The sequence below is a fragment of the Petaurus breviceps genome, unplaced genomic scaffold, assembly GCF_028583685.1.
Source record: "Petaurus breviceps papuanus isolate PSGF00001 unplaced genomic scaffold, PetGlider_PUasm1.0 90895, whole genome shotgun sequence".
In the NCBI taxonomy this organism is placed as follows: domain Eukaryota; kingdom Metazoa; phylum Chordata; class Mammalia; order Diprotodontia; family Petauridae; genus Petaurus; species Petaurus breviceps.
Window position 1 is genome coordinate 29,880,530 of NW_027187372.1, and position 14,658 is coordinate 29,895,187.

Genomic DNA, 14,658 nt, shown 5'->3' on the forward strand with positions numbered 1-14,658 from the left:
GCCGGTAAGGTTTCCTGCCATGCAGCTCATTCACGGGTTATACCCTTTGCTTGGGCCAGCTGGTTTTCAAAGGCTTGCCCTTGGTTGCAAGGGGAGCCAGGTGAGAGCATGGCAACCAACAGAGTCGCCTTCCCATAGACTGAGTCCAGTTAGGTATGGAGAGGATCGTCATCAGTAGGTTGCCCAGTTGTTGGCCATGACAACTTAAGAAACAAAGAAAATACTTTCACACTGCTGGAAAAATCAACTCAAATGGTATATCTTACAGATGGAGAAGGGGCAGTGCTGCAATTAATAAGGGATGATGATCATATAACAAAGGGTGATAAATGTGTCCATTTGGGTGTCAGGGTTTATTAGCCTTCAAGGATTTGTCTAAGAATTCATCGTGATCACTGTCTTACATTCAAAATAGATGGCAGTGCTTCTCTTCCCAGTTCCTGCTAAGCCCCATTCTCATCTCATAGACAGTACCAGCTTTGAACATTGAAACTTTATTTTCAGTTAAAGCAGAAGGTTAACAGTGGCCTAGAGGAATAGAGAGGAAGAGACTGTGATGGAGGACCTTGCCCCAGAACCAAGCACAACAGGGAGAATGAAGGATATAAGAGAGATGTGGGCTAGGTCATAGGCAACATTTCTTTCTGTCTCTTGGCCCCGTGACCTGGGCTGTGGTCAGAGGCAAGTCAGACAGCCAAGGCAAAACCAATGCGATTATTTTGCCGGTCAAATTCAGTATAGAACTTTTGGATGAAGGTTGCTCCCAGAATCCATAGAGGTCCCATGGGGGGTTGAATATCCAGGCCACGGAAGGCTAGCAAGCAGTAATTATCTCGGCTTCTCATATCCTGCAAGAAGAGACTAGTTTGGACTGATGCCCCTTAATAAGTTCACATAGTCCTTCACTTTCTCCCCCTTCCCCTGACACCAACTTTTAGCAAATCTTTTTCCATTTAGTTCCTGTTTATAATAAAGTCACAAAATCTTGGAACTGGAAGGAATAGGATCACAGAAGCTCAGTTAGAAAGGAGATCAGAACCCATCTGGTTCAACCTGTACCATCTATGATATAGCCTTGTGTTTAAAGAAATCTAGAATTGGGGGACAGGAGGACCCATTGCCTCCTGTGTCAGTCTATTCATGTTTGTCTCCATTGTTCAAATTATCTCCATTATTAGCTGACCCTAGAATTTATCTAGTTCAGAGGTGTCACTGCTGTGGACCACATGTGAAACTCCCCAGTGCTACCTTAACCATATGAAAATGTAATTGGGAAATGTTTTACAAAATAAAACACAACATAATGTTCATTTGTGGGGTTTGAAGTTAATATGAAGCCCACAGAGGACAGCTGGGTGGCCAAGTGGATAGAGTGTTAGGCTTGAAGTCAGGAAGACTCATTGTCCTGAGTTCAAATCTAACCTCAGGGGGTGGCTAGGTGGTGCAGTTAATAGAGCACCGGCCCTGGAGTCAGGAGGACCTGAGTTCAAATCCGGCCTCAAACACTTAACACAGTAGCCGTGTGACCTTGGGCAAGTCACTTTATCCCAATTGCTCTCTGCTCTCCCCCCTCCAAAAAGCCAAAAAAAAAAAGACCCAGACAAATCTAACCTCAGACACTGTGTGGCTCTGGGCAAGTCTCTTAACCCTGTTTGCCCCAGTTTCCTCAGCTGTAAATGAGCTGGAGAAGGAAATGGCAAGCCACTCTAGTACCTTTGCTAAGAAAACCCCAAATGGGGTCATGAAGAGTTGGACATGACCGAAAATGACTGAACAACATCACAGAAATCTGTTTCTGTTTTAGATAGAAATCAATGAACTAGTCCAATCCCTGTCCATTTCAAGAATGCCTATAAAACCTCTTTTTTGTTGGTTTCTTACTTCTAATTCCTGTTTAGCTTCTTTGACTGAGATGCACTGACCTTTTCCCTTCCTAACTTCTCATTCATTCATTTACCCATCAACCTTTAAATGTCTTTTGGTGTTGTTCAGTTGTTCCAACTGTTTTTGACCCCACTTGGAGTTTTTAAGAAAACCCCAAAGATAATGGAACAGTTTGCCTTTTCCTTCTCCAGTTCACTTTACAGATGAAGGAGCTGAGGGAAACAGGGTTAAATGATTTACCCAGAGACATATAACTAGTGAATGTCTGAGGCCAGATTTGAACTCATAAAGATGAGTCTTTCTTACTCGGGGTCCAGCACTCTATCCATGGTGCCATCTAACCATGTACTATGTGTTAAGCAATGTGCTTTCCCAGTCATTCTTGTCTTTATGGCATCTGTCACCTACCCATCTTTTCAGGACCCTACACCCCTTCTACCATTTTGGCTTCTCCTTTCTCCATAAATCCCACCATCTTCCTGTTTCCTCTCAAATTGATAAATCCAGACATTGCTACTGATTTTTTATTATTCCCCCTGTCTGCCTCTATCCCCTACTAATGGTTTCATTTGAGGGGATAGCCTTCAGGAAAGTTCCCAGCGTAAAGCTATCTCAACAAATGAAATAATAAATGTAAAATGCTTTATAAACTTTAAAGTGACATATAAATGTTAGTTATTATTTCCTATTACTCCACTCAGGATAGCCAATCCAGTTCTAGCTTCTGCTCCAGAAATACAGGATTGACTCTCTTCTAGTCTGGATGGAAAAAGGTCAGGGCACCTAACAAGATTGAGGCTCATAAGGGAAAAGAACCCAGGGTGACTGACCCTGTCCTGAACAAGACCATCTCCACACTCTTAATCAATAGTGTCTGTGGGCATATCTGCATTACTGAACATCTTCTCCTCCATTCCAGGAGCACAATTCTTTGGTACTTGGTTTACTCAAGGAGTTGGAGGCATCTTAGGCTATTTTTAATTGAACAGTTGAATTCTGAGAAGAAATTCTTGAAGCAGTCCCTTGGTGAAGCACTTAATAATATCAACAATTATTATAATGTATTAATATGTAACATTATATATAATATTTTATATAATATAATTTAAAATAGTAATAATTATAAAAAGAAGAAATACTTATAGTCATTATTATAAATGTAATAGAAACAGAAATACTTTTATAAGTATAATAAATATTATGAATAGAATAAATATTTAATATTAAATATAAGTAATTAGCACATTTCTATATTAGACATGCTCTGAGGTAGTGAAAGTAAAAAATTATTGACATCATTTTTTATATGAGGAAACTAGGGAAGTTAGAGAAATAAACAATTTTTCCAGAATCAAAGATCAACTATCTTTTGTCTGCCTCATGGTCAACTATCTTTTGCCTGTCCTACCTTATGCTCTGCTCTCTGGAAAAGAGAGCTATTACTTTTTTTTTTTAATTGCATTTTATGTTTATTTTTAGTTTACATCATTCATTTCCACAAGAGTTACAATTTTTCTCCCCATCTTTCCCCTACCCACCGCCCCAAAACAGTGATCCCACTGTATATCTCTCCCCCAATCTGCTCTCTCCTATATCCTCCCCATCCCCCCTCCAACTTTCCAGTAGGGCAAGATGGATCTCTATACCCCAGTGCCTATATATCTTATTTCCCAGTTGCATGTAAAAAAATAATGATAGCATATATATTTTTTGAATATTTGATTTTAAAACTTTGAATTCCAAATTCTTTTCCTTCCTCCCTTGTCACCCACCCTTACTGGGAAGATAAGCAATTCAATACAGGTTGTACGTGTGTAGTTACACAAAACATTTCCATAGTGGATATATTGTGAAAGGCTGACTATATTTCCCTCCATCCTATCCACACCCCTCCCCCCCCCCACTTGTTCTATTCTCTACTTTGACCCTGTCCAAAAGAAAGCTATTTCAAAGATTCTTCAAGCTGGGAGCTATCAAGAGATATTATGGTCCAAATGCCTTATTTTACAGATGAGGAAGCTAAGGCCCAGAGAGGGGAAATGAGCTGTCAAAAGTCACACAGCTAACTAGTGGGAAAACAGATCCTAGAATCCAGTTTTCTTAATTCAGTTCAAGAAACCTAAAGCCATATGTGTTTGGTTGTACTACGCTATAGGTGTCTGTCCTCAAGGGACCCACTTTGTACTGGATATGATATAACACATGCATGGATACATAAATATGTGATAATTTGAAGGGGAGAGAGATAATTTGAAGGGAGGGTAAAGAAAAGTTTTCCTAAGGAGGTTGTACTTGAGCTGAGCCTTAAATTAAGGCAAGAATTGTAAAAAGTGGAGGTGGAAAGGGTGTGAATTCTAAGCATGGGGGACAGACTCTACAAATACATGGAGATGGAAGTTTGAGCTTCCAGTTTGGTTGAAGCATAGGATTTGTGCAGGAAAGTACTATGAAATGAGATTGGAAAAGGTAGGTGGGAATCAAAAGAAGTTTGCATTTTATCCAGGAGGGAAGGGAGTATTGTAAACTATGAGGTTTATACAAGGCATGAAAATTGCTAATATCGTAGGAAGCAGGGAGCCATTAGAAGTTTTTGAGCAAAAGAGTGACTGGGTCAGAACTGTGCCTTAGGAATATTACTTTGGCAGCTGTGAATATATCAGAGAGGGAAGAGACCAGAAGCAAAGAAACCAATTAAGAGGCTTTTGTAGAACAGATATTAAAAATTAGAGGGGAAAGAAAGAAATTAGAAAAAGAAAAACCCCACAAGAAATGATAAATAAAACTAAAAGCTGGCTCTTTGAGAACACTTATACAATTGACAAACCCTTAGCTAATCTTATTAAAAAGAAGAGTGCAGAAAATAAAATCAATAAAATAGCAAATGAGCAAAGTAAAATCACAGCAAAACCAGAAGAAATAAAAGGAATAATCAGAAAATACTGTGCACAGTTGTATACTAACAGAACTGAGGACACAAAAGAAATAGAAGAATACATTCAAGAACATAAAATACCCAAACTATTGGAAGACCTTACAGAGATTTTATATAACCCAATCTTAGAAAAGGAAATAGATTTATCTATAAAGGAACTACAAAAGGGGAAAAAAAACTGGTCTTGATGAATTCACAGAAGAATTTTTAAAAACTTTTGAAGGATATTTAATACTCATACTTCACAAATTATTCTCAAAAATTGAGGAATAAAGCACGCTAACAGAATTCTTTTATGAGAAATATAGTCCTAATGCCAAAATCACAAAACACAAAAGGAAAACTATAAGTCAATATCATTAATGAACATTGACTCAAAAATTTTAAACAAAATTTTATCAAATATCACAGTAATTTATCCAAGAATTCCATCATTATGATCAAGTACAATTCATACCAGAAATTCAAGGATAGTTAAGCATTAGGAAAGTAATCAACATAATTAGTAATAATGATAGCTAACATCTATATAGTGATTTCTCTGTTCCAAGCTCTTTGCTAAGGACTTCACACATGTCTCATTTGATCCTCACAATAATTATGGGAGGGAGCTGCTATTATTAGCTCTATTTTATAGATGAGGAAACTGAGGCTAACAAAGATTAAAATGACTTGTCTAGGGTCACACAGCTAATAGACTTCTGAGTAAGGCATAGATGGGGTCTTTTTTAATATTGTAAAAAGCATCTATCTAAAACCAAAAGATCACTATATTCAATGAGGATATGCTGGAACTTTTTCCAATAAACAGAAGAGAGAAGCAAGGATGCTCACTCCACTATTATTTGATACAGCTCTGGTAATGCTAGCAATAACAGAAAGACAAGAGGAAGGAATTAAAGGAATAAAGAGGAAATAAAACTATCTCTGTTGATGACATAATGTTTTCTTGGAAAATCCCTGGGAATCAACAAAGATACTAATTGAGACAATAGTTTCAATTAAGTTACAGGTTACAATAAATCCTCAAAAATCATAGCATTCCTATATAATAACAAAACATGAGAATCAGTAATAGAAAGTGAAATCCCATTTCAAATAATTTAAAAATGCATAAAATATCTGGGGATCAACCTCCAAAAGTGCACAGAAGACTTGCATAAATTCAATTACAAAGTGCTTCTTGAGGAAATAAAGAACTTAAATAGCTGGAGGGATATTTGATGTTCATGGCTAGGCCATGCCAATATAATAAAAATGGTTATGCTACCAAAATTAATTTACACTTTTAATGCAATCTCAATCAAATCACCAAGGGGATGCTTTATAAGACTTGATAAAATAATAACAAAATTCATTTGGAAAAATAAAAGATCTACAATATCAAGGGAAACGATGGAAAGAAATAGGGACAAAGAGGGAAAGTATTAACAGACCACAGATTATATAATGAGGTAGCAGTCATTAAAACTATCTGGAATTGGCCAAAGAAGAGAGAGCTGGGGGAGGGAAAGAAGATTCAGAAACAATGGAATTCAATACCCCAGTGTTGGCAAAGCGGAAAACATAGATTGCCTTAGGAAATCTCCATTTGATAAAAACTGCTAGCAAAACTGGAAAGCAGTCTGGCAGAATTTAGGCTTAGACCAACATCTTGTACCACATTCTGCAATACATTCTAAATGAATATGTGAATTTGGTAATAAAGACACATAAAATTTTTTAAAACTATAAAAAGTTAGAAGAGAAACATCATGTATCTCTCATGGCCATGGGTAGGAGAATTAAACAAATTAATTAAGTTTAATTAAACAAAAAATAAAGACAGTTACAAAAGATAAAGCATATAATTGGTTTCTTGAAACTGAAAAAAACGTCTGTACAGACAACATTAAAGCATATATATAGAATAAAAAGAGAAGTAGTTGGCTTTGTGTCAAATTTCTCTGAAAAGAGCGCGGCATAGAGGACATAGAAACAGCTAACGAACACACGAGAGATGAACAGACATTCCCCAATAGATAAATGGTTAGAGGGTATGAACAAACAGTTCTCAAAAGAAGAACTACAAAGCATCTACAACTCCATGAAAAACTGCTGCAAATCACCAACAGTAAGAGAGATGTACATCAAAACCACCCTAAAGTTTCACCTCGCACCCCGCAATTTGTCCAAAAATAACAAAAAATGGGCCACCGTCAGTGCTGAAGGGAGTTGTTGAATTACATTGTTGGTAGACCTGTGAAAGAGGACAATCATTCTGTTAAATAGTATATTTTGGGATTATTGGAATAAAGTGACTAAAATGGCCATATTCTTTGAACCAGAGACTCCATTAATGGGTTTATACTCCAAGGAAGTTATCAATAAGAAAAAAGTCCCCATATCCTCCAAACTATTTATGGAAGCACTTTTTCTGATGGCTAAGAATTGGAAACAAAGTAGATTCTCATAAATGGCAGGAATAGCTAAACAAATTGTGGTACATAAATCTAATGGAATATTCCTGTGCTATAAGAAATGATGTATGTGATGATTACAGAAAAGCATGGAAAGATCCATATGAACTGACACAGAGTGAAGTAAGCAGAGCCAAGAAAACAATATGTACAATAACTGCAACAATGGGAATGGAAATAAGAGCCATGCTCCAAAAATATCTAAAGTAAATGCAACAAAATTATAAAGATCACTCTGGACTCAAATGAAGAGACATGAGAGGACCCCCCCCCCCCCACTCACCCTTTCAGAGAGGTGGGAGGTCCACATGAACACATGGCACATGTTTTCAGACTTTTTCAACATTTTGATAAGTTGTGCTAACTTTTTATTTCTTTTCTAAAACAATGCTATTTGTCATATGGGATGGCTATCTGGGAGGAGGAAGATGAGGGGGAAGGATACTTGAGATTACCATGGTGATGTAAAAAAAATCAATAAAAACCTTTATTAAAAAGAGGCTTTCGCAATCACCAAGTGAGAGATGATGTGGTGTCTGTATAAGTAGAAAGGAGAGATGGCTGGACAGAGGAGATGGTAAGGTATAATCTAGGAGATCTAGCAACTGATTAGCTGGAAGTGGGGAGGGGAAAGGAAAAAGACAAGGACAATGCAGTACTTTTGAACCCAGGTGACTGAAGGCTGGTAGTCTTGATGTACAGTGAGGAGGAACGTTTTAAGGGGAAAGATAAATGTACATTTTGGACATATTGTGTTTGAGATTCTGATGGGACATTCTGGTGGAGGTGTCTGGTAGGAATTTGGAGATGTGAGACTAACCTTCAGGATTAGTTACAGTCACTTAGGAGTGATTCTTGCATCAATTACTATTATTTGGGAGGCAATTGAGGTTATGTGACTTCCCCAGGGTCACATAGCTAGTAAGTGTCTGAGGCCAAATTTGAACTCAGGTCCTCCTGACTCTGGTGCTTAATCCACTGCACCACCTAACTGCCCCTTTCATGTATCAATTATAATTGAACCCACAGGAGCTGAGTTCACCAAGAAAGAGTATAAAAAGAGAAGGCCCAGTTCAGAGCGCTTTCTCCATCTAACTGTATGACCTTGGGTAAGTCATTTCATGTCTCTGAGCTTGTTTCCTCATCTGTAAAAGGGGAATAATATTTATACTACCAACTTTACAAGGTTGTTGAGATAAAAACACTTGATAACCCTTAGAGTGACAAAGAAATGTGAGTTATTATTTCTGTTATGACATTCTTCTTTGTAGAAAGTAAAGCATTGAACCTAGAGTCAGAAAGATCTGAGTTCAAATCCCACCTCTGATACTTGCCAGCTTTGTAACCATAGACAAATCACATAAATTCCTTGAACCGAAGTTTTCTTGTTTGTAGAATGAGATCAGTCTAGAATCAGCTTTTGAGGTCCCTTCACACTTTAAATGTATGATCCTAGGAACTTCCCCCTTTTCCTACCACCTTGGGGCTAGTTAGTAAATGAATCCTTTTTTAGTGGAGGGAGGGCAGGAACACTGTTAGCTCTATAATAAATCCTGGCTCCCAACCCTGTAACCAATCCCTATCTCCCACAACCTCTCACTTCAAAGAAAGAGAGATAGAGACAGAGCATCAGATAAAAAAAAATAACCCAGAAACTCACCTCTAAGACATAGTCAGAACTATGGAATGTGAAAGCCTCACCATCAAGGTAGAAGGAGATATCCGGGAGCGTGGATGCCAGGTCACATTTTACAAGATACTGTGGGCAGAAAGGGCCCCAAAGCCCATGTGAAATCCAGGCATTCCAGGTTGGTAGGTCCATAGGTCAGTAAGAAAGGGCTGAGTTATTCATCTGGGTTCCCTCTCCCATTGTCTGCCTGGTCTTGGGAGCTTACACAAAGTCAGAGTAGAAAGCAACCTCAGAGGTCATTTAATTTCACCTATAATATGAGTAGAAAGCTCCTCTACCTCTATGCAATGGTGTCTAAATTAAATAGAAAACCACAAAGTAACATTATCTATGTCATACTGTATTTTTATTTAATTTGTCAAACATTTCTGTCAAATAAACTCCAGTTAGTTTCACTCTACATCAAATGATTACCAGATGATCATATGCTTCCTCTGGTAATAGGGGATTTGTTCTCAGTGGAGGCAGCACATTTCACTTTTGGGGCAGCCCTAATTTTTAGAAGAAAATGGCAAACAACTCCAGTATCTTTGCCAAGAAAACCTCAAATGGGGTCACGAAGAGTCAGAATTGCTCTTACCAATGGCCCTCTGGGGCCAAGTAGAACAAATCTTTATTTCTCCCTTCAAATATATTTTGAAAAATTGTAAATTCTACCTACTGCAATAGTTGGATGTTATAGAGAGGCAGATTTTGGTTCAATCTAAGGAAGAACTTTCTAACATTCAAACTGCCTGAATAAATAGGAATGGCTGTCTTGTGTAAGTTGGTATCAATAGAAGTATTCCAGAAGCAGGGGGATGAACACCTGTAAGGGATTCTGTGGTTTGAATTTCTGCACAGGATAGAATGAAGACACCTGCAGTTCCTATAAACCCCCCCATATCTATGATACTCTGGGAGTAAATATTGCTTCTGTAGGGGGAGGGACAGGCTGAAATGGGACACCCACATTTGGGATAACCGCCTCTGAACTAGCCCCCTGCTGCTCTTTGCATTCTCTGGGAAGGGTCCTCAGGGTCCTGGTTCTTAACCAGACTTTGTTTTTTTGTAGCCACCCACTCTCTTCTTCCCAGTTTGGCTTGCTCACCTGGTCTCCATCTTCCTTAACTCTCAGCTTCTTCATCAGTTCCATCATGGAGCTGGTTGGACCTGTGATGAAGGAGGCTCCAGTGTCCACAACTGCTGTGCAACCTTCCTGGCAGAACATCACTTTGGACTTGACAGCCACCCTGTATGGGAAGGCCAGAGACAGACAGAGGGCTCACAAGCCAGCAGGATCAGCCACTGACCCCACCCCAAGAGACTTAGAGCCTCAGAGTAGAAGCTTAGGGACAGAGCAAAGAACAGATACAGTCCCTTGCCTTCAGGGAGTTGATATTTGGGTAGAGGAGGAGGGAGATGTAATGTTCCAAATATACGGTAGAATAATTCAGAAAGTGTGCCAAACAGATGGAAAATAGATGAGCTGAAACTGGGGAGGCTTCCTAGAGGAAGTGGGGCCAGAGCTTCCTCGGATTAGAGGCAGAAGGAAGTCACTATGGCAATTAATGTTTGCAAAGTATTTTCTCATAACCACCTTACAAAGGAGGTATAGTAGAAGTACTGTTATTCCCATTTTATAGCTGAGGCACCTAGAGCTCAGAGAGCATGACTTGCCCAAGAACACAGAGCCAGTAGCTGCCAAATTCAGGATTTAAACCCAGGTTTCCTGGTTCTGATTCCAGCACTCTTATTTTTATCAAGCTGCCAATACCTTGCATTGGTAGGGTCAATACCTCCTCATCCTTACATTTCTCCAGATACCTTGAGAATTCCCTCTGCCTCCTCATCCTTCCTTCTCATGAATGAACATCTACTTATATTAATAGCCTATGGCAGTGGTCCCTGCTGAAGGATATTAGTGGACAGTTAAGACTCAACCCAGAAGTGTCTGAGTTTAGAGAAGTCCATAACTTGAGCTCTTGTGTTGGACTACACGAGATGTGTCTGAATTTCAGGGGCGGGGAGAGGTGGGATGAAATTAGCATCAGTGGTGATTCCTCACCCCTTTATCTGGATCTGCCAGTGGCCTGGACGGCTGGTGTTGACGTAGTGGAAGGTCCCGCTGTAATATTTGGGGTCACTGCCTCCTAGTATAATCTCTCCACCTGACAGCTCTGAACTCCTGGAGGATAGATGACAGTCTTTTTTTCCCTGTGGCCCAAGGACCCAGGGTCCCAGGGTCAGGGAAAAATTGGGGAAGGGAGTTGGAGAAAAGAGACAGTCATGTCAACAAACATTTATTAAGCATCTCCTGAATGTCAGACATTATTTATGCTAAGCATTGGAAAGGGCCATGGGAGATAGGAGGCAGTAAGCAGCATGGGAAGGCAAGGCCAGGGAATATGAGTTTTCCTCAGGATCCCATCTCCTCCTTTCCTGGGTCACATAGTTGGGACCTCATGGTCTCACTATACCATCACATCCCTCCTCAGGGCTTCCTATAAATGACCATTGACCCTTCATTTATAAGACCCCATTATGGAACAACTCAATTCCTCCCAAATCAACCCATGCCACTTTTGGACGGCTCTAATTTTTCTAGGCTGGGTCAGCCCAACCTCACCCAGCAGTCACTGCAGGAATTAGTAGAAAAGGAACAGGGATGGAAATGTGCAAATGAGCACCATGAAAATGAGATTCAAATTAGCACTCATTCTCTTCCCATAGGCACTTTCACCCACAGAGTGGGGTTTGGTTCCTGGGAAAAGATTCTGGAAAGGCTGAGGAGGAAGGCAGGTTAGGAATGCAGAGAACTGTGACCTAAAAGGTGGGAACAAGAATATCAGCATGCAGACTCTGATGAGCCTCAGCTATGGGCCTCTTTGGGGCCTCTCTGGGCTGGTAGAATGTGTGACTTGGGGTCATGCTGCTAAAGAAGAACAGGGTCAGAGAAGCTGGAGGATCAGAGCCATGTGGAGGTGGGCTTGTCTCCTCACTGGAATTCCTGTAAAGAGACAGGGAAAAGTTGAAGGAATTCTTTAACCACTCCCATCCCTGGTCCCTTTCACAGTCGGGATCTCATAATCCTCAAGATACCTCTAGCAGTGTGTTTCAACCACCATAACTCACAGATTCAGAACACATCTCATTGGCTATTGCTTCCAAGTTTGGTTCCCTTGGAAAAGGGTAGGGTGTGTTTCAGAACACTGAATGGGAACAAGGTTTTGCATGAGTGTGTGCACTTGTGTGCACATCTGCTACTGTATACATATTCCATTATAAACTCCCTCCTCATCTCTGCACCTCAAACTCTCTCTGTCTTCAACCTCCTTCCTCCTTTGTTTGATATGTAATTTATTATAGTAGAAGTAGACACTCCCACCAAAGGTATAGATCACAAACCACAACCCATCTACGCTCCATTCAACTATGGTCCATGGTTCCCTGTAAGAAGTCTTCAGAAGACCTTCTCAGTGTCCTTCCTTTCAATCTGCAGAACTCACATGGGTACAGAAGAATATTCAGGCTCTTCATCTATTATAACTTATCCTCATGACTTACCTAGTCTATGTCCTTTTCTGGTGATACAGCTCTCTGATTTAAAATGGGAGCTAATGTCACATCAGTAGGGTAGGTCAAATCTTAGAATCTTAGAATAATAGAATATTTTAGTTAGAAGGGCCCATAAAGGCCATTCATGGTATACAATTCCATTCTAGGTTTGAATACTCTGTAATGGGACATCTTGTTCCATTACAGCCTCCCAGAACAAGTTGAGGTGTGACAAGTGTTTCTCTTCTAGGCCTATCACATTTTTATTTACTCTTATGATTTAAGGCAGTGACAAACTCCCAAATACCAGGGGCCTAAACTAGATTAAAATGTAAATGAGAAATATTTAATGAAAAAAATAAAAACACAATTAAAGTCAGAAAAAAATGAGAGCTAGAAAAACACATAGAGAAGCGGCCAGGGAAGTAGGAGGAGAATGAGGACAAAGCTATGTCATCTAAGCCCAGAGAAGAGAGAGTTTTGAGAAGGCCAATGGGGTCAAATGCTGCAGAAAGGTCAAACAGAATGAGAACTGAAAAAAACAATTGGGTTTGAGATTAGGTCACTGCTGATCTTTTAGCAAAGTACCTTCATCTCACTTCAAAATTTCTCTGCATCTTCATGGAATCATAGAATTTTAGCCTTGGAGGGGACCTCAGAGGTCATCTAAAAGGCGTCAAGAGGTAGGTATCAAACATGGCTCCATGTGTCCCACAATACTTGAGTTAGGAACCAGATTAAAATGTAATTGGACAATATTTAACAAAATGAAAATAGAATAAAACACAGATAATGTCAATCTTTGGTTTTCTAAGTCAACATATGCTGCATAGGGATCCTTATGTACCCTTTCTATTTGAGATTGATACCACTACTCTCGTCCAACCCATACCTAAATGATGTCCCCATTATCCCATATATTAAAGTGTCCATTCAATCTTTGCTTTTAAGATCTTCCAGGGGAGGGAGCCATTATCTCCCCAAGCAACCTATACTACGCTCAGACAACTCTAGTCATTAAGAATTTTTTTTTTCCTGTCAACAGCCTAACAAACCTCTTTATAACTTCTTTCCATTTCTACTGGTTCTGCTCTTTGGGAATAAATAGAATAAACTTAAATCCCTTTATAACATGACAGCCTTCCAAGTACTAGAAGATAGCTATCATGTTTCCCATACCCTCCATCCTGGTCTTTTTTTTTTTTTTTCAGGCTAAACATTCACCACTCAAGGTATTCTACCATTGTGGTTGACCTCCTTTGGATACCCTCCAGATTATCAACATCTTCCTTGCGCTGTGGTGACTAGAATCAAAGGGATTATTCCAGATATCATCTTTTCAAGTCAGAGGACTGGGCAGCAGGACTATCACCTACTTGTTCTTCGAAGCTATGCAACCTCAAAGTACAATTGTTTTTTGGACTCATTGATCATTAGTGGACTCATTAATCCACTAATGCCCCCAGATATTTTTCAGTAAAAGTGCCACCCCCTATCTTGTACCTGCAAAGCTGATTTTTTTAAACCATGCAAGACTTTGTATGAACCCCTATTAAATTTCATCTTATTAGATGTAACCTAACGTTCTGGCCTATTGAGATCTTTTGGGATCCTGACTCCGTCATTTTAGAGTGTTGCATATCCAATCCCAGTTTTGTGTCACCTGCACATATAGCCATGCCATCTAGAACCATTCTTTCTCCTTGATGTCTAGTCATAGAGTAACAACTGTCTTTCCTCCTTTCCAAGGCTACTCCCTCTACCTCTTGATTCCTGCCCACCTTCCTCTTATTCTCCTTTCTCCATCAATCATCCCCTTTCCATTTTTCCATGTTTTCTTCTCCACTGACTCTCCTCTGCCCACAAACAACTCAGTTCTCCAGTATCTTTTTAAAAAAATTAAAAACAACTACATAAATTTCTCTTGAACAGTGCTATACTGGAGTTATCACTCGCTGGTTTTTTTTTTTCCCGTTTCATAACCAATTTCCTATCCTTTCTGCCTTCCATTCCTCATCACTCGATGTCTCTTTAATCACACAGGGTGATATTTCACTCCATCTTTTTAACTCCTGATAACCTGACTTCTACCAATATTAACTTTATCCTTGTAATACTAGGATTATCCTTGCCAAGGTCGGCAGTGATATTCTAAT

At 39.5% G+C, this 14,658-nt stretch overlaps 1 protein-coding gene across 1 annotated transcript in view; it reads right to left on the reverse strand.

Moving 5' to 3' along the window:
• Positions 1-474: 474 nt before the first annotated feature.
• REN (renin) overlaps positions 475-14,658 on the reverse strand; it is a 29,470-nt gene continuing 15,286 nt past the window's right edge. The window contains exons 6-9 of the mRNA XM_069074340.1: positions 11,013-11,132; positions 10,056-10,197; positions 8,936-9,034; positions 475-848 (exon numbers count right to left, since the gene is read on the reverse strand). Of these exons, the coding sequence (XP_068930441.1) occupies positions 687-848; positions 8,936-9,034; positions 10,056-10,197; positions 11,013-11,132 (523 nt within the window). The 3' untranslated portion in view covers positions 475-686. The remainder of the gene's footprint in view (positions 849-8,935; positions 9,035-10,055; positions 10,198-11,012; positions 11,133-14,658) is intronic.